This window comes from Narcine bancroftii, chromosome 5, assembly GCF_036971445.1.
Source record: "Narcine bancroftii isolate sNarBan1 chromosome 5, sNarBan1.hap1, whole genome shotgun sequence".
In the NCBI taxonomy this organism is placed as follows: domain Eukaryota; kingdom Metazoa; phylum Chordata; class Chondrichthyes; order Torpediniformes; family Narcinidae; genus Narcine; species Narcine bancroftii.
The window spans coordinates 81,686,067-81,710,325 of NC_091473.1; the positions used below are offsets into that span (position 1 = coordinate 81,686,067).

At 35.3% G+C, this 24,259-nt stretch overlaps 2 protein-coding genes across 8 annotated transcripts in view; one reads left to right on the plus strand and one right to left on the minus strand.

Moving 5' to 3' along the window:
* Nucleotides 1-20,413, plus strand: part of tmem59 (transmembrane protein 59) — a 64,015-nt gene extending 43,602 nt beyond the window's left edge. For both annotated transcript variants that reach the window (XM_069938071.1, XM_069938072.1), the window contains 4 exons: nt 5,046-5,127; nt 8,935-9,058; nt 17,191-17,308; nt 19,634-20,413. In XM_069938071.1, the coding sequence (XP_069794172.1) occupies nt 5,046-5,127; nt 8,935-9,058; nt 17,191-17,308; nt 19,634-19,786 (477 nt within the window). In that variant the 3' untranslated portion in view covers nt 19,787-20,413. The remainder of the gene's footprint in view (nt 1-5,045; nt 5,128-8,934; nt 9,059-17,190; nt 17,309-19,633) is intronic.
* The window catches only part of lrrc42 (leucine rich repeat containing 42), a 30,874-nt gene continuing 21,678 nt past the window's right edge, over nt 15,064-24,259 (minus strand). For all 6 annotated transcript variants that reach the window (XM_069938067.1, XM_069938066.1, XM_069938069.1 and 3 more), the window contains one exon: nt 15,064-23,989. In XM_069938067.1, coding sequence (XP_069794168.1) covers nt 23,736-23,989 — 254 coding nt within the window. In that variant the 3' untranslated portion in view covers nt 15,064-23,735. The remainder of the gene's footprint in view (nt 23,990-24,259) is intronic.

The window sequence follows — 24,259 nt, forward strand, 5'->3', positions numbered from 1 at the left end:
CATTCTTGGAAAAATATTCATTTTAATACAATTACTTATCCTATTAACGTTATTGGTAAATCTTTCCATCTTTTCAAATCCTCTTCGAATTTTTAACAATGGCAGATAAGTTAACTTAAACAAATTATTTATACTAATTTTAATTCCTAAATATTTGATTGCTTCATTTTGCCATTTTAAATTTTGTCAATATTTCACATTGAGAGTAAATCATATCCACCATAGGCATCACTTCACTTTTATCAACATTAACTTTATAACCTGATACTAGCCCATATTCTTTTAATCTCTCATTTAATCTTATTTAAAGATATTTCTGGTCTTGTTAAATATACTATAACATCAGCAAATAAACTAATTTTATGTTCCTTATTACCTCCTTCAAATCCTTTAATTTCATTGTCAGTTCTAATTACTTCTGCCAATGGCTCAATCGCTAATGCAAATAAAAAGGGTGATAATGGACAACCTTGTCTAGTAGACCTTTCAAGCAAAAAAGGTTGTGATGTTTGTTTATTTGTAATAATTTTTGCTTTTGGTCGATCATATAATGTCTTTATCCAATTTATAAAAGCATTTGGAATCCAAAAAGCATTAAGTGTTTATAAAAAAAAAAGAAAAAGTCCCATTCCATTTGATCAAATGCTTTCTCTGCATCTTATACTACCACTGCCGCAGCAATCTTCATATTTTGTGCTGTATTTATCAAGCATAACAATTTAACTATTATTTGCCGCTTTTCTATTTTTAATGAAACTAGTTTGACCTAAATTTATTAATTTTGGTAAAGATTCAACTAATGTATTGGCTTACTATTTTATAGTCTATATTCAATAATGATACAGGCCTATATGATGAAGGTTGTAAACAATTTTTCCTCCTTCAGAATTAGTTATTAATTCTGTTTTAAAAGATTTTGGTAAATCATTAACCTCTTTCATTTGATCTAATACCTCCGTTAATAAATCCTTAAACTCTATAAAATGATGGTGGAAAACCATCTTCACCTGGTGTCTTATTATTCTGTAGTTTGTTGATTTAATTTTTAAAATTTTTCACACTATGAACCATATCAATCAAAATACATACAAAAATTTCCCTCTTGTATGTACACAGTGGCATTTTCTCCCCCTTTTTTTCCCCTTACCTTCCCACCCCCTCCAAACCCATTAAATGTTCAACATGTACAATACAATAAAACCATTAAGCAATGTCATTACACAATGAAAATAAACAAGAAAATTGTGTCATCTACTTTTACACACTGGATCAGGTTATTTTGTCTTCTCATTTTATCATTTTAGGGGATGGAGGTCCGAGGCAAGCCCTCTCTATTGTGTTCCATGTACGGTTCCCAAATTTGTTCAAATTGTGTGACTTTATTTTTTAAAACTGTTACTTTTTTCCAATGGAATACATTAATTCATTTCTATGTACCATTGCTGTACTCTCAGACTCTCTTCTGATTTCCAAGTTGACATTATACATTTTTTTTGCTACAGCCAAGGCTATCATAATAAATCTTTTTTGCGCTTCATCCAGTTCAAGGCCTAATTCTTTACTTCTATTACTTAGAAGAAAGATCTCTGGATTTTTTGATATGTTGCTTTTTGTGATTTTATTTAATATCTGATTTTGATCTTCCCAAAATTTTTTCACTTTCTCACATGCCCAAATTGCATGTACTGTTGTTCTCGTTTCCTCCTTACAGCGAAAACATCTATCTGATAATGTTAGATCCCATTTATTTAACTTTTGGGGCGTGATATATAACCTGTGTAACCAATTATATTGTATCATGCGTAACTTTGTGTTATATTTTTCATGTTCCAGAGCATAACTTTTCCAATATTTCATTTTTTTATCTTTGTTTAAATCTTTTTCCCACTTTTGTTTGGGTTTATAGCTTACTTCATCATTTTCCTTCTCTTGCAGCTTGATGTACATGTTTGTTATAAATCTTTTTATTATCGTTGTTTCTGTAATCACATATTCAAAGCTGCTTCGTTCTGGTAATCTCAGTCTGCTTCCCAATTTGTCTTTTAAGTAGGCTTTCAGTTGATTGTATGCAAACATTGTACCATGAGTTATTCCATATTTGTACTTCATTTGTTCAAATGTTAATAAACTATTTCCCAAAAAACAATTTTCTATTCTTTTAATTCCTTTTCTCTCCTATTCTCTAAAAGAAAGATTATCTATTGTGAAAGGGATTAGTTGATTTTGCGTCAATAATTATTTTGGAAGTTGGTAATTTGTTTTTCTTTCCTTTCCTCGTGAATCTTCTTCCATATGTTGAGTAAATGATGCAGTACTGGTGAACTTTTATTATTATTCTGTAGTGACATTAGGGTCTCAAACTTCTATTTCTGAAAAATTCTCGGACAATCTTAACTTTTCATCCTCCTTTAACACCGGTAAATTAACTTGTCTCATACAATCTCTTATTTTATTATTATCTTTCATAGATTCTGAATGATGAAGCTTAGCATAAAATTCTTTAAAATTATAATTTATTTCCTGTTTTAAAAGTTATCAGACCTGATGATATCTTGGTTGCAATTATCGTTCTAGAGATTTGTTCTGTTTTTTAATTGCCTTGATAAAACTTTGAGCCATTTTGCCCAACTCATTATTTTTGTCGTGATCCCCACTCTAAATCTGCACAGTACTGAGTCTTAATTTCTTCAACTCTAGGAACAATTTTCTCCTCATCTTTATGTACTTGAATTTCCTTCTCCAATATCATCTCTTTATCTAATTGAATTACTACTTTCATATTTTTTCTTTATTTTGAAGTATGCTATTTGACCTCTCAAATATTCCTTCAGAGTCCCATAATTTTAACTTAATCACATCTGAATCTTTTTAGTGTCTAAAATTTTTTTATCTGTTCACTCATATAATCATAAAATTCTCTTTTCAACAAAGTTCTATTTAATCTTCATCTATAACCTACCTTTTGTTCTTCTTCCAATGAAATAGACAAAATTAAAGGTGATCTGATAGAACCCCCGCTTGTTAGTCCACTCTTTGTACTCTATATTGAAATAGTGTAGAAATTAAAAACATCTATCTGCAAATGTTTTAAATTGAAAAGAATAAAAGGAATAATCTTTCATTTGGATAGATTTTTCTCCAAATATCCATTAAATCCATATTTTTCATTAAATATATTACCATTTTTTGCTACCTTATTTTTATCTATCTCTCGATCTATCTAATTTGGGTCTAAAGCAAAATTAAAATCTCCTCCCAATATATCTCTCTCTCTTCAGACATCTCCCAGTTCTTATCTCATTTTCTCAGGCAGTGAATCTGCAAACACTTTTGCTTCATTTCTGTTAAAAATCTGTTTTTGCACGGCTAGATACCTTAAAACAAAAGTGTAACCTTTTTTCCCTGGCACATTTTTAACAGCATTGAATTTTTTTTTCAACAAATCAAAACTTGTATCAGGGTAAAAGAAAATCTTATTTTCATTATAAATCAATGGTGATTCAATCTCCTTCGCTTGCTTCACTGCCAGCTCCAAGATCTTTTCCCTCACTTCATAACCAAGCAACTTGACCAGTATCTAATGTGGCTTTTGATCTGGCTGCAGCTTAGGTCATAGTGCTCGATGAGTTCTTTCAATCTCAGTATCTCCTTAAAATTCAGTTATCCCCAAGTTTGCAGAATCCAACTTTGTAAAAAAAAATCTCTTCATATCCAGCCCTTCATAGCCTTCAAGTCCAACAATTTTTATATTATTTCTTCTACCGAAATTTTCTAACATCAATTTTTTGAGTTGACCTTTTGTTGTGGCTGCTTCAGCTTGAACTTTCTTTATTTGGTCTTGAACATTTTGGATTTCAAATTCATTACCTTTAATTTTTTTTCTATCACTTCAAATTTTTTTGTCTATTTGCGACAGCATTCTTTCCACCTTTGTAAAAATCTTTTTCATTTATACTCATTGCACTTTTTAATTTCCATTGTTAACTGTGGCAAAGATTGCTGGAAAGTATCCATATATTTCTACATTTCAGTTGTGGATATATAACTTTATTTTCTCAAGTCTTTTGGTCAAAATTTTCTGTTCAACATACATTTCTTCTTCCTGCTCCTCTTCTTGATTGCTGGAGCTGGAGGCTTCTTGAGACTTTTTACAAATTGCCTCCATTTTTTTTCTATGCAGAGTCACTTCACCCGTAACTGGTGGCCATTGTTGGGGAAGACCTTGAACAGTGGTCTCCCCCAGCTCCAGGATTATCCCCTTGGGCACCTACCCTCCAGACAGCTCCAGAATCCTTCTTTATCAGCTTCTTTTTCTTGTTCAGGTTCTTGAAAAGTAACGGTTGTTTTATCTTTCTTGGGTGGAATTCTGTATTATTCTGTAGGCCTTCCAATAGCTTTCCTCTCTATTTTCTTTCAATTAATTCAGCCTTTTTGACTTTTTAAAAAAACTTTCAGAGTAGAGAATTCAAGTCTACCTCCATGTTATCATGTGGCATACCCACCCACCTCCCCCAATGATTGGATTTTTCTCACTGGATAAATTGCACTATTTGAGACTGACTCGATGTGCGATGATTTTGTGTGAAAATTAGATATATTTTGAAAGCAAGATTTTATGAAAATTTCGATTGAAATTTGGAAAGGAAACCCTACAAAGTAAAAATAACTTATTTTGCAGATGATCATTAAAATTATAAACCATTGCAGTTGACACAAGATAGAAGAATATTTCAAATGAGACTATGCAGAGGCAAAATGAAGGAAGAGTTGATCACTGAAACCATTTTAGATAATTTGTGGTGACAGTATACAAAAGCTGGATCATTGCATTATGAATTGACATCACAGTTTAGGAATAGAATTTGGATTACAGTCAATTTGCTGGATTTGTTTAAAAAGATTCTTGTTGGAAATCTGTTGCGTCTGGCAGCTAAATATTGAATATCATGTTGAGGTCTGACTTTGATTCTAAATGCTTTTGGATATCTTTCACATTGTACAATATTATTTACCTTTAACTTTTTTTGACGCTTTTCTGTTTCAAGTCTGAACCAGATGTACGATTTGTGGTTCCACAATTTGAGCTGCGAACGGACAACATCAAAGAAACATCTCTGGCACTATCAGGTATCTTTTATCCTTTATCCTTCATCTCTGAAACTAATGAGAACATGCAATTTTCAAGTGGGCTTACTTACCATGGCAGAGGTTGGGTATCCAGTTTACTGATAAAGCATTTTGAATAATAAAACTTTTTCCTTTTTAAAATACTTTTATTGAGTTTGAAATATAAATCCTACATACAAAGACCTCTAATTAAACAAATAACAGATAATATGATATACATATCACAAATTAATATAAATGTAAATCAAAAAATGTATCCATATTTGTTTATTTAATAATATTTCTTAAAAATAATTCTGGATAAAAACCAAGTAAACTACATTACACAATTCCTTGATCTACACAAGGGTTAAGTTCTGTCTAATTTAATATGATTTATGATAACCATAATTAAATCATATCAAGTTAATCTAAAAAAACGCAAAAACCTAAAACTAAATCTATTCTATCCTTCCCTCCAATCAAGGCTACCTTGTAGAAAAAGATGTTTAAAACAAAATGGATCAAATAGTGACCATCAGAAACTGACAAAATCACTAGAGCATCCAAGCTTCTTAAATCTTTCAATCATGATCGAATTCTATGAATAGGCCCCACATATTTTCAAATTGAAACTTTCTATCTTTAATATTTTATCTAATTTTCTCCAAACTTAAGTAGGACATTACATCGTGTAACCACTGTGTATGAGTAGGTGACGAATCACCTTCCCATTTTATTAAAATTGCTCATCTGACTATCAACATATTAAGAGCTAAAACTTGATCCTGGACAAAAGTATAACCAGTTCATGAGAAAAACCAAACAAGGCAATTAAACGGCATGGTTCTATTTTGATCTTAAAAATCATTGATAAAGTTTGGAAAATGTTTTCCCCAAATCTTCCAAAATTGGGGCATTCCCAAACATACAAATCAATGAAGCTTCAAAAATTTTACACTTCTCACATAATAGATTAATCTCTGCATAAAAATGATGACATATATGTTTGTATATATGTATTCTATGAACCACCTTAAATTGTAATATACAATGCCCTGCAAAAAATGAAGAATCATTAATCAAGCTGAGAGTAGAGTATCGGTCTTCATCTGAAAATGTGTTCAAATCACTTTCCCAATCAGTTTTAATCCCAGCCGTTGAGGCTGATCTTAAATCTAATAAGCCATTATAAGTAGATGATATTAATCCACCATGAATATTAGAATTTGAGATTGAGGAAAATCAAAGTTTGGACTGAACAAAATGCCTAACTTAAATATTTTTTTTAAAAAAAGTATTAGTAAGATTAAATTTAGCTGACAACTGTTCAAAAGAGGCAAAATTATCTCAAAAAGGTCTTTATAACTTTTGATTCCTAATTTATACCATTCCTAAAGCCTGCTTCTAACACAGGCAGTAGAAAAGTTGGTAAAATCTTTTTTGATAATGATTAAACCTGATTTGCAATATTCAATTTCAGAATTTCCCCATCTTTGATGGGTGTGCCCTGAGCCATCTATGTCCATACTATGGAATTCCATACCTTTCCATTCTTTCTTTAAGGTCTTCCTTGCAACCTGCTTTTAGCCATCTTTCCAAATATTTCATAATTTAGATTGGTGATGCTTTGAAACATGTGGAATCGTCTGAAAGCTTCCCTGGTTACAAGCATGAAATGGAATGTACTATTGCCTCAGTGGAGCAGAAGGGGAACCAGAACTATATGCAACTATAAATATAAATACTAAAAAGGAAAATTCACTAACTAGACTACAGGTGCTCCTCAACTTATGATGGGCTTGCGTTCTGCCAAACCCATTGTAAGTCAAAAAAGAATATAGGTTTACCTTGTATAACACCGACAATGTTGTATCAGTCCCCGCACTATAATCCTGTAGGCTCACTCTCCTTTGACAGTGCTGTATGAGTTCCCCCACTGCCCCGCTCTCTCCTGAAAGTTTTATCATTCCCTGCAAACTTTCCGACTGAACAAAAAGTGATTGACCAAGGAGGCTACAAAGAATTCACCTTGGAAGAATTATCAATGTTTATTGGCAAAATAAACAATGCTTGAGATTGCCTTCCTTTAACGTATATTTCATGAAAGTAAATAATGGCCATCACGCTATTGTACTGTTGGAACTTAGAAAAATTGCGAGTCAGACCCTCGTAAATAGAAGAGCACTTTTAATGCTATAATCCTAATCATCACATTGCATCATTTAGATTGGTGTGGTATTTACTCACCAGCAGCATATTCAACAAAGCCCATTTTAGGTTTTGCCAGGACTTCATGCTCCATAACCCTGCACAGCCTCGATCCAAATGTTCTCTGGAATTCAGTTCTCTCGTCAAGAGTTCAAATGAAGTGGCCCACGCTTGCTAATGTGCATTGATAAGTGGCAAATAACATTGTCTGGCACAGGGCTCCCCAAACCTTTTAGACCATTGACCCTCTTCATGGAATCCTTCATCCCTCACTGACCCCAGGACATGGAATCTTTTGGGGTGTTGGCAATGCCAGACCATGGGGGATAGAGGTGGTGGTAGCACTGGACGAATGGGGGGGGGAGTGGTGGTATTGGACACATTCCTCCCTTTCTGCTCCCTCAGTCCTTTGCTCTACATATTAAGAGGTTGAAGCCAAATATAACATGAAGGCCAGCTCTCGAGAGAGGTTAGCTAGCCCTAGCTATTCCAATAGCACCTGCCTAGTCAGGAACATTACTGCCAAGATGGACAACAGGTACATGGGTCTACCACAGTTTGCAGTTCTTCCTCTAAGTTGCACACTGACCTCACACCCAGATCCCAAAAATGAATTTAAAAAAAAACAACTACTCCTGAGATAGTGTGGTTAAATGTCTTGCTGGTTTGAACCTTGCAGATCAATCGCCATATAAATCGAAGTGTATTCTAATGCAATTGAAATTAGCAAAAATGCTTGTAAAGTTAAAATATTATTCCCAAGTTCATCATTCTATCCAAATTATTTGGTGTTAATGCTTTGGTTGGTTGTCTTTCAGCTTCCTTTTTAAATTCTTGCAAACAACCCTCCAGTGAACCTGGGGTCTGGTATATACCAAGAGTTGGACAAGGTGCTCAGTTTCTGAGCCAGCTATGACTGATCCACAAGACATGTTCCAGTAGGAGATAAGATCTCATATGAAGTGATAGCATAAAAAAAAATAAAAGTGTACAAAGCCTCCTTTGTATTTGTAGAAGTTTGAAGAACCTGAACATCATCCCAAAACAAAATTTTGGTTTTTTGATCCTGTCATGTATTTCACCACTGTATCCACTATTTTCTTCAAAAGATTCTAGTATTTTCTTCACTAGATTCCAAGTGGCCTGTGCACTAGCTTGGTGGCGTTACACTGTATGATAAATTATCCATTGATGCCAGCAAATTTTAAGGCAATACATGGGTCCTGGTCAATTTAGAGTGTGCAAACTAGGACTCTGAACTGGTGAGTCAGCTGCCAAACTATTGGGATTTCCAAATAGTTTTAGAGCAGATTATCAAAATTTTACTAGCATTTTTGTCTTTCATGCTTCTAAATACAGATTCTGCTCTTATTTTCTTGAAGTGACATAATTCTACCTACAAAGGCAAAAGATGTCACCGATTTAATAGCTAAAATACCACATTGATTTTTAAATATGTTAACTTGGTCTCACCCATTTCATATCATCAGGGTTTTAAATTTGTTTTGATTTAGTGCTTTGAGCCCATGAGTATTGGTTCTTCAGGCTACTAATAAAAAATATTAGTGTAAGGTTGAGTAAGGGCTGCATCTAAAATTTAAATGCTTTTATGTACAGACCGCTTAGCCAAGGCATTTTATGATGATACTCGCAAAGCTTTCAGAAGTGAACACGGAACCGATTTGTATTTGAAAGAGGGTCATGAACCGGAAAATCAAAGTGTCTTGGAGTGTTTGTCAAGGTAGGTATCTTAATGAAATTGTCTCAAAACAGGAGATACTGTAGACGTGTTGTATATCTCTGCAGTTGGTTGTCAGGATACAAAGGAATCTGTTCTTAATTTAAAAACTGAAATTAAGTACTGAATGATAATTGATCCTTTGTATAATTAGATTTTACTTAATTTAAGGCACCTATCTGGTTCAGTTATGGTTCATTTTTATGATTATATCTGCCTTGTTTGAAAGCAGAAAATAGTTCTTGTTCTTTCAATTATATGAACAACTAGTGGGGGGAACCTTTGTGTTCAAGTGCTTCTTGGAATGGAGTTGGAAAGCATAGAATGTTTTTTTTCCAGTCCAGGGGTGCTAACACCAGTTATGACTGTTCATCCATTCAGGCTGAAAAGCCTCAGTTGTGAGTGAGGAAACAGGCTTGGTAGGTCTCAAAGGCAAGGACTTTTGACACAGTTTTTATAGGGAAAGATTTTATTAACAGAAGGGAAGTGTGGGAAATGGGACAGATGACGCAAATGCACACCCCTGAAAGTTATAGGCACAATTGATAACAGACGTCGGAAAAATAGCATGGGAACAAATAAACACACAGATACAATGAACTGGTACCTACAATGATCAAGGAAATATCCCCATGATGCCCTACCATCCCTTGACTCTATGCTGCAAGTTTTTAGGCCTGGAATGAAGCAGGGTAGTCCCAAGCTGGCAGAGGGATAAAAAAGAACACATGGCACCTTTTTAGTGCTGGAGGATCCAGCCCAGGTCATTAGCATGGACAATGACTTGATGCCAGGAGGGTTAAATCAATTACAACTGCCCATGGTCAAGTACAGGCAGGCTGGAGAGTCCAGTCCAGATAATTTACATGGAACCAATGGCAAGGTATGCATTAATGGGTGGGGTGGAACCAAACCTTGATTGGCAGCTGGTGTGTCCTTCGCGGTAGGGGGCAGTGCTGTTTTGTGACAATACAATCCACCCCTTGGAGGTCACACCAGTCACCAATAAGGAGGTGATCAATAACTAATAAACAAAAAGACAATTTAAAAAAAAAACATACTAATCAAGTGGGTCAATATATACACAGGTGCTTTCCGAATGCTGGACAAGGCACAGTCAAATTCAATGACGACGCCTCACCAGCCCCCACCCCTGGCCAAACAGGGTCACTGTGATGGAGTAGGGTGCTGTTTCCCCAATGTCCGAGGGGAGGGTAGAAAAAGGAATGTGTTAATTTGGACCTAATTCTTAGAATTACTCGACTTGGAAGCTGTTTATATCCATTTTTCAATATTTATTATTTGAAGTGCATTTTCAGTTGTGATATGCCTGACAATGGCCAGCTTATGATTTTTATTTCAATTATCTGACCTTTCAATTTCCATCGAGTGCACTTGCAGAATTTGGTTGGTTAAAAATGGTGGTTTCAGGGTATTTGTTTAATTTTTTTTGTATATGATTTAACAGGTTGTTTAAATTCTCAGTACATTTCACATATAGTTGTAAAACTTTTTTATTTTTTAAAATTATTCACACTGAACCATATTAACCAAAATACATTTCCCTCTTGAATATAGTGTCATTTTCTCCCCTTTCCCCCCTCCCTCCTTCCCACCCCACTCCAAACCCATTAAATGTTCAACATGTACAATACAATAAACCCATTAAACAGTATCATCACACAATGAAAATAAAAAAGAAAATTGTGTCATCTACTTTTACACACTGGATCAGTTCATTTTGTCGTCTTCTCATTCTATCATTTTAGGGGGTGGAGGTCCGCGGTAGGCCCTCTCTGTTGTGTTCCATGTACGGTTCCCAAATTTGTTCAAATAATGTGACTTTATTTTTTAAATTGTTATTTTTTTCCAATGGAAAATTTATTCATTTCCATGTACCATTGCTGTACTCTCAGACTCTCTTCTGATTTCAAAGTTGACATTATACATTTTTTTTGCTACAGCCAAGGCTATCATAATAAATCTTTTTTGCGCTTCATCCAGTTCTTTACTTCTTCTATTACTTAGAAGAAAGATCTCTGGATTTTTTGGTATGTTGCTTTTTGTGATTTTATTTAATACCTGATTTAGATCTTCCCAAAATTTTTTCACTTTCTCACATGCCCAAATTGCATGTACTGTTCCCGTTTCCTCCTTACAGCGAAAACATCTATCTGATAATGTTGGATCCCATTTATTTAACTTCTGGGGCGTGATGTATAGCCTGTGTAACCAATTATATTGTATCATGCGTAACCTCGTGTTTATTGTATTCCTCATAGTTCCGGAGCCTAGCTTTTCCCATATTTAATTTTTTATCTTTGTTTAGAGCTTGTTCCCACTTTTGTATGGATTTGCAGCTTATTTCATTTTCTTTCTCATGCAGCTTGATGTACATGTTTGTTATAAATCTTTTAATTGTCATTGTGTCTGTAATCACATATTCAAAGCTGCTTCGTTCTGGTAACCTCAGTCTGCTTCCCAATTTGTCCTTTAAGTAGGTTTTCAGTTGGTGGAATGCAAACATTGTACCATGAGTTATTCCATATTTGTACTTCATTTGTTCAAATGATAAAAAATTATTTCCCAAAAAACAATTTTCTTTTAATCCCTTTTCTCTCCCATTCTCTAAAGGAAAGGTTATCTATTGTGAAAGGGATTAGTTGATTTTGCGTCAATAATAATTTTGGTAGTTGGTCATTTGTTTTTTTTACCTTTCTATGTGAATCTTCTTCCAAATGTTAAGCAGATGGCGTAGTACTGGTGAACTTCTATATTGCACCAGTTTTTGATCCCACTTATAAAGTATATGTTTGGTACCTTCTCCCCTATTTTATCTAGCTCTATCCTGGTCTAATCTGGTTTTTCCCTTGTTTGATAAAAATCTGATAGATATCTTAATTTTGCTGCTCTATAATAATTCTTAAAGTTTGGTAGCTGTAAGCCCCCTTGTTTGTACCATTCTGTTAATTTGTCTAGTGCTATCCTCTGTTTTCCCCCTTTCCATAAGAATTTTCTTATTTTCTTTACCTCATTGAAGAATTTCTCTGTTAAGGGAATTGGTAATGATTGAAATAAGTATTGTATCCTTGGGAAGATATTCATTTTAATGCAATTTACCCTTCCTATCAGTGTTCGTGATAAATCTTTCCAATGTTCTAAGTCATCCTGTAATTTCTTCATTAATGGCTGAATATTTAATTTTTATAGATGGCCTTTTTCCCTTTCCAGCTGTTCTATTTCCCGATTGTTACATCTTTTACATAACTTGTTATCTGCCCTCTGATGAAGGCTTTCATTGCATCCCACAATATAAATTTGTCTTTCACTGATTCCATATTTATTTCAAAGTACATTTTAATTTGGCACTCAATAAATTCTCTAAAATCCTGCCTTTTAAATAGCATGGAGTTTAATCTCCATCTATACGTTCTTGGAGGGATGTCCTCCAGCTCTATTGCTAATAACAGGGGTGGGTGATCAGGTAACAATCTAGCTTTATTCTGTTTTCCTAACTCTGCCTTGGATATGGGCTGACAACAGGAACAGGTCAATCTTTGAATATGTTTTATGTCTACTGAAATAATATGAGTATTCCTTCTCCTTTGGGTGTTTCCTCCATATATCCAAAAGTTGTATTTCCTGCATCGATTTAACAATAAATTTGGCTACTTTGTTCTTTCTGCTAGTCTTTTGTCCAGTTTTATCCATCTTTGAATCCAAATTAAGGTTAAAGTCCCCTCGTATCAATATATTCCCCTGCGTAGCTACAATCTTCAAAAAAAATATCTTGCATAAACTTTTGATCCTCTTCATTAGGTGCATGTATATTGACCAAATTCCTGAGTTCTGAATATATCTGACATTTTAACATTGCGTATCTCCCTGCTGGATCTATTATTTCCTCCTCTATTTTTATTGGTACATTTTTATTGATTAATATAGCTACTTCTCTGGCTTTTGAGTTGTATGATGCTGCCGTTACGTGCCCTACCCAGTCTCTCCTTAATTTCTTGTGTTCCACTTCAGTTAGATGTGTTTCCTGCACGAATGGTATAATCTATTTTTTCTTTTTTCAGTAAATTTAATAGCCTCTTCCTTTTGATTTGGTTATGTATTCCATTAATATTTATTGTCATATAGTTCAACATAGCCATCTCATACTTTGTTTACATCTCATTTCCCCCTTTCCCCCATTTCCATTTCTCAGTTTTCTTTTTTTGAACGCACTATATGACAACACTTCTAAAACATAAAATATTTCAACCGTTCCCACATCTAAAATTCCTTTTACCCCAAGTGGTCTTCCCCCCCCCCCCACCCTCTCTGAGTCACCCCTTGTCCCTTGCCGGGCAACCACAACTCCCCTCTCCATTCGGACTGTGAACTCGTTCGCAAGTGTCAACTGATTTCGCAGTGACTGTTATTCTCTCCCACCCAACCCCCTCCAGAAAACTTCACATTACAACAAAGCTCCCCCTTTTCTTCTTTTTCTTTCTTTCTTTATTTTTTTAAACCTTTCTTTTTCCCTCTTCTCCCGTACTTCCCTTTTCTTTCCTCCTTTAGTTCTTACTTATATTTTTACATCTTTATATGTAGTTTGTCGTCGTTCTTTGTTCTTGTTACATCTCTCTTTCTGTCTTGCAGGCATTCTGTAAATTCTCATGCTTTCTCCGGATCTAAGAACAGTCTGTTTTGCTGCCCCGGGATAACTATTTTAAGCACCGGTGGATATCTTAACATAAATTTATAGCCTTTCTTCCATAGGATCGATCTTGCTGTGTTAAACTCCTTCCTTTTCTTTAGGAGCTCAAAACTTGTGTCTGGGTAAAAAAAATTTTTTTTGACCTTTGTATTCCAGTGGTTTTTTGTCTTCTCTAATTTTATTCATTGCTTTCTCCAATATATTTTTTCTTGTTGTGTATCTCAGGAATTTTAGTAAAACGGATCTTGGTTTTTGTTGTGACTGTGGTTTCGGGATAATGTTCTGTGTGCCCTTTCTTTTTCCATTCCTTCCTGCATTTCTGGCATTCCCAGGACTTTTGGGATCCATTCTTTTATAAATTCTTTCATATCTTTGCCTTTTTTTTAATCTTCCTTAAGGCCCACTATCTTTATATTGTTTCTCCTACTATAGTTTTCAATTATATCCATCTTCTGAGCTAACAACTCCTGTGTTTCTTTAACTTTTTTGTCACTTTCTTCCAGTTTTTTAAGTCGTTCACTTCCATTTCTACTGCCATTACACGTTCTTCCACATTTTCTAATCTTTTCCTTGCATGTTATTCTACTCACTTTTTCTTCTGTACTTTTCATTTTACTAAATTTTAGTGTCACCCATTCTTTTAATGCTTTCATTTGTTGTTGAAAATTTTTAAAATCCATTTTGTCCATTCATTATACCTCCTATTCCTCTGTGCAGAGCTTGGTGTTCTTCTTCTGTGTCTGCCCTTGGGTTTGTCCTCTATTTCTCTTCCTTGTATCTGTCTCTTCTGACTTTCTTGTTGAGCCGCTTGTCTCAGTTTGTTGGGTATTTTTTTTCCATGGTTTCTTGATATTGGTCCTCTTCTGGGCTGGTTATCTGTTGGTCTCTAGTTTCCTTTTTTATTTCTCCCCCCTCCCGTTCCCATTGTTTTCTTTATCTTCCAGCTGGGAGCCCTGCTGTCGGGCCTCTTAGCTGTTCGTGCTGTGGAGTTTCACTCCACAGCTGGTCTCCCCGCATGTCGGTGTTCTCCTAGTCACGCGCAGTTGCGCACCTGTTTGGCTCAGTGAGCCAATTTTGCAGTCCTGCGGTTGGTGGGTCGCGACCCTGCGGGGTCTCCACTAACCTCGGGGAGTGGGCTCCTCTTTCTACGGCGGGTCCCTGCTTTTTTGTGCAGGCAAGGCCTTCACCTTTCTCTTCCGGCGTCTTTCTTTCTTCTTTTCTTCCCATTGTTTTTTGGCTTTTCTTTCTTGGGTGCCATTTTCTCCACACCTTTATTTTTTATTTGTTGTGATTTGTGTGTCCGGGGCTTTGCTTTTTCTTCACTTTTTTCCTTTTCTGGAGAGGGCTGATATTCTCCTACCGGCCACTACTCCATCATGTGACTCCTCCATATAGTTGTAAAACTTGAAGATATTGCAGTCTTAACTTTTCAAGTAGTGATATTCTGATTGATCTAACTCAGTGGTGGCCAAACTATGGTTCCCAGGCCAACTGCAGTTAAGTGGCTCAAGTGAAATTTTACAAATAAAATGGAAAAATGTCCATTAGGGCATAGTCTCTAACAATAAATTGCACTGTATGTACATTGCAATTAGTTTCAACACTAGATGTTGTTGCCATTTTGAACGATGACAAGACCAACCATTGCAATGTTGCTCATTGATTTTGAAAACATTTACTTCAGTTAGAAAAGTTTACCTCAGTTGATTAAGCATAGTGGAAAATAGCAAGGGAGTGCTTAAAATTTCATATACATTGGGAAAATGTTTGTTTTGCATCAAATCTGTTAACTTTAACAGCCAATCTACAGATTTTCACATTGTATTATAATAATTAAGGTGCACAATTGGACCATGAACTGTATGGAGTGACAGTTGTGGAGGAATGTTGGAGACTGTCGTGTCCCTTTCTTGATCTTTTCTCCTGTTATTTTGCACCCAGCTTTTTTGAATGAGTGAGTTTTATTGTATTGATTTAAATTTAAGAGCAGCAGATATAAAAAATACTTACTGTAATATGTGAGCACATGTCAATAAACTATTGTAATGTTAAATTGTTCAGTAGTGTATAGTTATTTTGATAGAAAATGAAATTTTGATGGTCTTGCTGTGTAACTGGTTGAAAACTACTGGCATTAATATTGTTTGGCCTTTGACTCCTTGTATTTTTATGTATCTGGCCCACAACCAAAAAACTTGGTCAACCCTGATCTCACTGCAATAATGTGCAAATTCAACAAATACACTGTTTTATACCACTGCATTTTATTGTGTACATCCTGAGCAGTACTTGTCGTCAAGTCTCTGGTCAGGTTCAAAATACTTTTCATTATTTAATACAATTTGATTGGTGGTGGTTGTTAGTTGAAACAAGTTGCTTGAGCTTTCATGATACATAAAATGAGAAAATCAAATTTTAATATTTTGTTTTTCTCTTTGTTAGATTTATCTTTATTTTAAATGTTCAAGTTCTTGATTTTCCTGGATTAAATTAAATATCAGAATAAGGCCTTATAACTAACAGTGAGGCAATTTATGTAGTTCAGTGACAGTTGCAAAGTTTAAGAACAGGAAAATTGGAAATGATACTGGTTTCAAAGATACTTGAAATTGTGTGGTGTCTTCAAATTCCTCTTTTAGTCTCCTTGAAGTTGATAAATGCAGTATATGTAAATTTAGATATACAGCAAAGTAACAGGCCATTTTGGTTCATGAATCTGTGCCGCCCAATTAACCTACACCCCAGTACGTTTCGAACTGGGAGGAAACTAGAGTCCCCAGGGAAAATCCATGCAGACATGGGGAGAATGTACAAACTCCTTACAGACAATGCAGGACTTGAACCCCAGACCCAGGTGCTGTAAAGGTGTTGTGCCAACCACTATGCCAACCATGCTGCCCTGACACTAATTTTGCACTTGGATAAACTACCTAATTTTGCTGGATTGGAGTTTAAAAATGAAAATTAAGGCTGGTAGATTATTTTAAATCTGGATCAACCAGGATGTATTTGATAAAACGGGCCTATTTCTTTCCTGTGATCTTAAACTCAGATAAACTCTTATTTGATTTATTTTTGAGAAAAAAAATGGATGTCAGAAGAGAGCAGGTTGAATTCTGGTAGTAACTGTTTTTACACTTTGCTCTTAATGTACCATGAGGAGACTGCTGGTAATAATTTTGAGTTTGAATTTGGAGCTTGTTAGCTCGGTGAACAGCAGGTACTAGAATACCATATCCCATGGGAAGTTATGGGTGGGAAGTAAAATTGTTAAATCAAAGGTCTATTGATTATTGTTCTTGAAGTATCCTTGATATAAACATACAGATTGAATGATCTAGGCAAGGAACAATTAAAATGAGAGCAGGTGTGTAGGAATTTACAATCCCATGATTTTCAGGAATAACAAACATTAATTGGCTTATTTCAGGAATGCAAGGATACCTCGCTGGATCTTAACTACCACTTTGGTGCTCTCTGTCTTGGTGCTTCTCTGGATCGGTTGTGCTACTGCTGCCACGGCTGTGGAGCAGCACATTCCATCAGAAGTAAGACTCTTATTTGTAATTCATTTGGAGAAATTAATGTAAGCTAAACATTGAGTATTTGGTGTGATGTTTGAAACTAACCACTATCCATGGATTGTATGCACTACATTTGATCATTTTCAAACACTACACTTCCATGTAGCACCTGTGTCACCTGTAAGATTAATAACTGCATGCAAACTTACCATTATTGATGCAAGGTGTGTTGAAGATGAACCATGCTTTTAAAATATTTCTACAGCTATAAAAGCACATTACAATTAACAGAGTTCAGCGCAGAAACTAATTTTGTACATGTTTGCTTCTAAAATATTTTTAAAATCCTAGTTGGAGAGTAGATTTGCGTTATAATTGCTTAATAATGAAGAACAATTTTTTTTCTTGTTTAGACACCTACTTAATCTTAATTTAGATGTACACCATAACAGGCCCTTCAAGCCCGTGCTGCCCTAACTAACCTATAACCTCCTTGCATTTTGAATTCAAGAGTAAACAGTGTGCCATTTACTTGGTTAAGATTATTTCATTTGTTCAACCTACCTTGTGTTGTAACAGTTTCATGGCTATAAATTTTGCTTATTTGCCTTTTTATATTATATAAGTAAACTGCTTATCTTGTTCTTTGCACTTTCTGGAGAATGGGAACATCTCAGAAATTGCATGAAAATCCCCAGTATCTGGTACCTATGGGGATTGCAGATGCTGGACATGCAAATTTTCAGGTTGCCTGAGAAACCTCTTACAATGCCTAACCTGCATTAAGAATAAACAGTTTAAAAAGACAGTACAAAATGTAATTTAGAAAAAAATCTCTAATCCGGTAATTCCTGTATCTTACAAAATTTAAACTCCAGTCGCTAGGACTGTAACTGTTGTGCAAACCGTGCTATCCCCTGGTTTACAAATAAAGGGATAGGGAAACACTTTGGAAGAGCTGCCCCAGTGGCGAGTGGCGTCGGCTGGCTCTTCATCTTGGGTGCTGCCATTTTATTCAAACAGCTGCTGCGGGCAGGGTGCTCCGCTGGCTAAATCTCTGCTCCCATTTCACTCTGTTTATGTTGCTTTGGAGAACATTTACTTCTACAATTTAAAAACTTTTATTTACATTTTTATATTTTGAAGCACTTATTTCCTTTTTTTTTTGCCAGTTACTTGAATTCCAGGTACCTTGGATTTTACTGTATCTGAAAACTAATGAGTAGGATACCTAATTTATTGACACAATAGCATGCAATCACACTGCAAAGTCCAGGGGTGTCCAGATCATTTATCTCAGACAAAATGACCCTCTGAAATAAAAACAAAAAATGCAGGAAACAGCATGTTAAATTGAATCTGTGGAAGAAAAAAAATTAAAACCTGTGCATCTCTTATGCTGGATTATTTGATAAAGCGAGGGTGGTGATTTTTGAATGTACCAATTCCAAAGCACTTTAACTATATTCCTCAGTGAAACTCCCTTCAATAATACCTTAACTGCAGCAAACATTAATGTATAGTGCTTGGAAGATGGGAAAGCAAACAGTAAGACCAATCAAGTGAGGTTGTCTTTAAATAAGTAGCCATTCCACATATTAATTTCAGTATTTATTATTTGAAGAGTATATCTGTTTTGCTTCCTACCCTAGTTGTCATAAGCCTGACAATGACCATCTTATGACTTATTACAATTGTCTGACCCTTCAGTTTCCATTGAATGATGGTTTAAGAGAATAGATTAAAAACAGGGATTGGGAATGTCCTAAAAAATGTGTCGACTTTTTCTGAGTTTTACAAGTAGTTTCGAATGTTCACAACTTGGAGGAAATTTCATCTGTTTCTGGCCTGTTCCTTCTCAAGTTGTAGATTGAGCTCATATGAAGAAACTATCTCTCTACATTTACCTGCCAAGACTACTTGCCATCTTATTTTTCAATTGCACCCAGGTCAAATTTTTTTAATGTAATTTGTTGTTAAGCCAATTTGATGCAAGACAGTTGGATGCCAGGCACTGTTTAGAACTGTAAGCAACTGATAGATCCTTGATCTGTACAGTTAGCAGTGAATGTAAAATTATATCACAACATTTTTCCCATTTAACCTTCAGGACTTCAAAAGAGTAATTTTGTTTAGTTCAGGATTTTTGTCCAGATGTAGATGAAAATATTTCGGATGCTAATATACAGTATTGTATTCAATCCCACTGGATTGTCAAGGGTCAGAATTGACAAATATTCTTGCTGTTTTCACCAGTCTATTGCCACTAGTGAGACCGTAATCAGGTTTAAATATGGGAAGATCCAATGAGCAGTGACAGTTCTAAACATTTGTGACTTGCTGTTATAGAAACTGAGCATATATGGAGACATGGAGTTTATGAATGAACTGAAGCTAACTTCATATCCAGCTTCATCTCTGATTGTCATCAAGTCCAAGGATGAAAAGGATTCAGCTGCACCTCTGCCTCCTAGAGTGAACCTGGACCAGTCAACTATTTAAGTGATAAGGTTTAAATTTGGACTCTCCTTGTTTTCTGGAATCTGAAAGTGATTTTGCCATATGTCTGGTTGAGGTGAATTTTCAAAATTAAGATGTTATTGTCACATTCCTAGATATAAATGATAATTTGACTTGATCTTGGGTACAGACTATTTTATGAAAGTTCTGAGCGATTCAAAAGTTCGTTGCACAACAATCTTGTGAAAATGTCTGAAAACCTGTTAGCAGCTGAACTTCTCAATCACACTGGTGTACAGATTAAATGACATTGCTTGTAACTTTTAATGTGATGCATTTTCTATGTCAACTATTGAAATGGGTTGTGACTGAACATTATGCCCTGGAAACATGGAGATGCTCACATCTGCATTGTAAATATTGATGCACAATCTTGGAGAACAGTTTAACTTAACAGTAACTCATTGCTAACCTTCATGTAGTTTTTATTTGGCAGAGCTTAGTACTTTTCCACAATTTTTGCTGAGTTATTGAAATAACTTTATTGTAATCTAATTTCAGCTTTTGTAGTTTTTTTTTAAAAATTCAAATGTTTCTTCACATGGGCTTTGTGGACAAGACTTTCTTTTGCTCAAGAAATCATTACAATAAATATTGGTTTGTACACCACTTTACCTGTCAGAGCATTTTATTTCTGCCCTATTACACTTAATGTGACCACTGCAATTTATAAACATGAGGCTTGTAGCTATCAAGTACTGGGCAACTTAATTAGCTTACATTAAAACAAATGACTGAATTAGTTTAGTATATACTTGAGAATAAAGCTTAAATATCTGGTTTAGGCATTTAGTTTTTGTAATCCTTTTCATCTCTCTACTACCTCTAAATACAATGGTTTGAATATTGGTATTTAAATATGATTTACCAAATTTAATACATTTTACCTAAACAAAGCATTCATAAACATCGTTTGACATTGGATTTAAGGATTAACTATGATTCCTTTTTGAAAAAAGGCCAAGTTGTAATTTTGGACAGCAATATCAAATTGCATTATAATGACTGGATATTCCTTGTCTAGTTCTAGAAATATAAACTAGAGCTTTGAAGCTTAGGTGAGGGATGGTAGATCTAGATGTAGTTTGGCAGATTATGGAGATAAAATTTTATTTTGGATTGACAACCTGTCTATTTAAAAAAACATTTCAATTAGCATTCAGTACAAGTTTTAGGATGAATTTTGTGTTTAAGTACTGAATATGATTGAGCTGCAAATCATGAAGACCCCTTGTGTTGTCTCACTACTCATTGCTTTCAATTTGCCCCTAATATTTTATCAGATAACCTTTTCTCAATCCAAGTAATTTATCACCCAGTTGTTGTATGTTTTAGAGATTGAAGACCACATAAAAATTCAAATACACCAGTCACATCTTCAACGTAGTAGAATAAATTAAACCATTTAACAAAAAAATCCACATTGGCTCTCCTCAATCCTAATATCCTTTAAGGTGTTCTGTTACTACTTCATGGATGCCAGGATTTTCCTTGCACTGATAGGCTAATAGGTCAGCAGTCCCATGCTTTCCTTAAAATAGTAGGATCACATTTGGACTTTCTAATCTATGGGAACTATTCCAGAATGCGTAGAAGATGCATGCTGTACACTTGCATTTTTGATACAATGAACTAGGTAAACCTGAAAACTGCAAAGCATTTCACCTATCACAATCTGACATGAAATATTTATTGGAAAAGAAGTAAGATGGTAAATTAGTAACTACAGGAGTGGATATGGGCAAAAGGGCAGAGCCACTTTCAAAGAAGGGGCAGGTATTGATATTCATGGAGCTATGTAAAGAAAGTAGAATTGTAAGAGCACATGGTGTCTGTATACATCTGTTTAAAGGCACTACATATCATCCCTTTCAGCTAATGTGTATGTGGCTTGGACCACACTGGCACAATGCTTCAACAACAGTGTTAGAACATGTGGTCATCTATTACACAGCACTCATCTTAACAGCAGGAGAGTAAAGACTGGCTGGCTGCCTGTGAAGGACTAAAATTCCACAGCAATAAATAATTGCAAACCTAATCCTGATTTTCCAGTCATGCAAATCCTTTTCTGTGATTGTCCATTACTGTATCCACCTCACCACAATGCCAATTGCATTCCAAGGACTTGAACATGAAAATCTATTCTGAAAAATCAGTTCAGCTACGAAGATGGTATTAAACAGATGAAAGTGCTGGATTTTGGACCAAATATTAAACCAAAATCCTACATATGAATGTAAACAATATCAAAGCACAGCACCCTTCTGAACGACTAAGGACTTGGCCTGGCCAAATTAATCGGTTTGTTGGAACTGCTAAAATGCAGTTCATTTGACCATTATTCCATTGTCTTTTGTGCAGAAAATGTCTGCAATACTTTCAAATAGAAAGTACAACACTTACTAGTCAAGACCTTCTGCATCACTGCATATACAGTACTGTACAGTATTTTACTTTCTACTGCCCTCATGTGGTACAACCTAGTAGTTGCAGCATGGTTGGTGAAAGGCATTTGATTTAATGGTGCTGAATTCTACAGACGATTTGGATTGCTTAAAAAAAAATTACTTGAAGACTACATAATCTCAGAGACCAATTGCCTTTGCCAGTTAACTTACAGGTAATAGCAGCAGTTTAAGGCTTCAAGTTGTATGCTTGCTCTTCATTGAGCTTTGGTCAATTTCCTAATCTGGCACCTCCTCAATCCTAAACAAAATACTGTGAAGGCTAGAAACCCAATTGTCATTTATTCCATGAAGGTAGTAAACTTCATTCCCTGAGCAAGGAATCAATCCCTTTCTGCCATATTTGAAGTATTCCTCTTGGAATAGAAAAGATTGCTGGCACAGGCTGGATCATGGATTATCTATGCTACAGCAAGTTTCTTGCTATAATTGTTGTACTCCCAGAGGAATTGCATTTCAAGACTCCTGAAAGATTTGTTTACTTTTGGAATCTTTAGCCAATGTTTAGCTCATTTTAATTTTAACTTGGGGATCACAAGTGGACTACAGATGCATCTGTCAATGTCCAAACAATGTCAGGTAATGCAATATAGTAGCAGTCTTCCTTACTTCTTGAGCAAGGACGGCAAAGTTGGCATAGCAGTTAGTGCAATGCCTTTATAGCACAAGTGATCAGGACTGGGGTTCGAATCCTGCACTGCCTGTAAGGAATTTGTACATTCTCCCTGTGTCTGCGTGAGTTTTCCTTGGAGGCTCTGGTTTCCTCCTACCATTCAAAAACATAGTGGGGGTGTAGGTTAATTGGGTGTAAATTGGGCAGCATGAACTCATGGGCCAAATGGCTGGTTACCATGCTGCATGTCTAAAAACATTGACTTCTCTCCTCATCCTTTTGTGTTATCTTCCATCATGCACTCTTCTGCAGCCTGCACACCTAAGCACTAGAAGATAAAATACTCATGCGAGAAAACTTAAAATGAAGTCAACAATTAGTGCCATGGTTATATTGGTAAATGTTTAATTTCTTCTTTCCTCTCACCTGGCAACATCACAATGAACAAATGTGACAAGAAACCAGGCCTCAATCCTCAAAAGAAATGGAATTTAAAGCATACGGGTTACTCATCAAGTCATTTTCACACATACAAAATTAGAAAGTAGAGGAACTTTCAGAATAAATAAATATATTCAGGGGGGAGTATAAGGAGACCTAACTTGTGGACTCTAAGAAGTTTTATTATTTGATTTCAGTTATCTGGACAACTAAAAAACAATTTAACTCCATGATGAGAATGAACATGATCAGAAATATAAATGACTATTTCAGTCATTTGAAGAATAAATGCTGAAATATTACAAACATTGCAACTATTAACTGGGGTTTGCTAACAAAGGAAAGCCTCTAAGATTATTCACCATAACCCACTTTGCAAACCATCTCTTTTGGAGCATCTGGTTACTTATCAGTAATAGTTCAGTACATCCCAGTCATCCAGGGTCAGCTCAGTCCGCTTGCATTTCACAGGAGGGGAGGAACAACCAATCTCCACAACTTGGTCAGTACCTCTCTTACCAGGTCCAATTGTGGAACTTGTCAGTGATCGTATGGAGAGATCCTGATATGGTTTTCTGTGAAACTGCATTTTGACTGGGTCCTTGATTTGTTCTGTAGCTGAAAATTCATCAGTGCCTAAACTGATTAACTTATTCATCCCATCTAAAAAAAATCAAGAATTAGATTATATTTATAAAGCACAAGGAGAATTGTAAACTTCTTTTAAAAAATAAAATAACATCTCAGGTAGTCAGAAAATAGATTAGAACAAGTCTTTCCACATTAAGAACTAAGACAGAGAATACAATCAGCTATGCCAGGATTCCCAACTGCCATTGTTGAATGACCATTTTCAATCAGCTTGTCAACACTTCAGTGCCTTGGATGAACTGTTTAGAATGTTTTTTCCAGAGTTTCTGGAGCCCATGGACC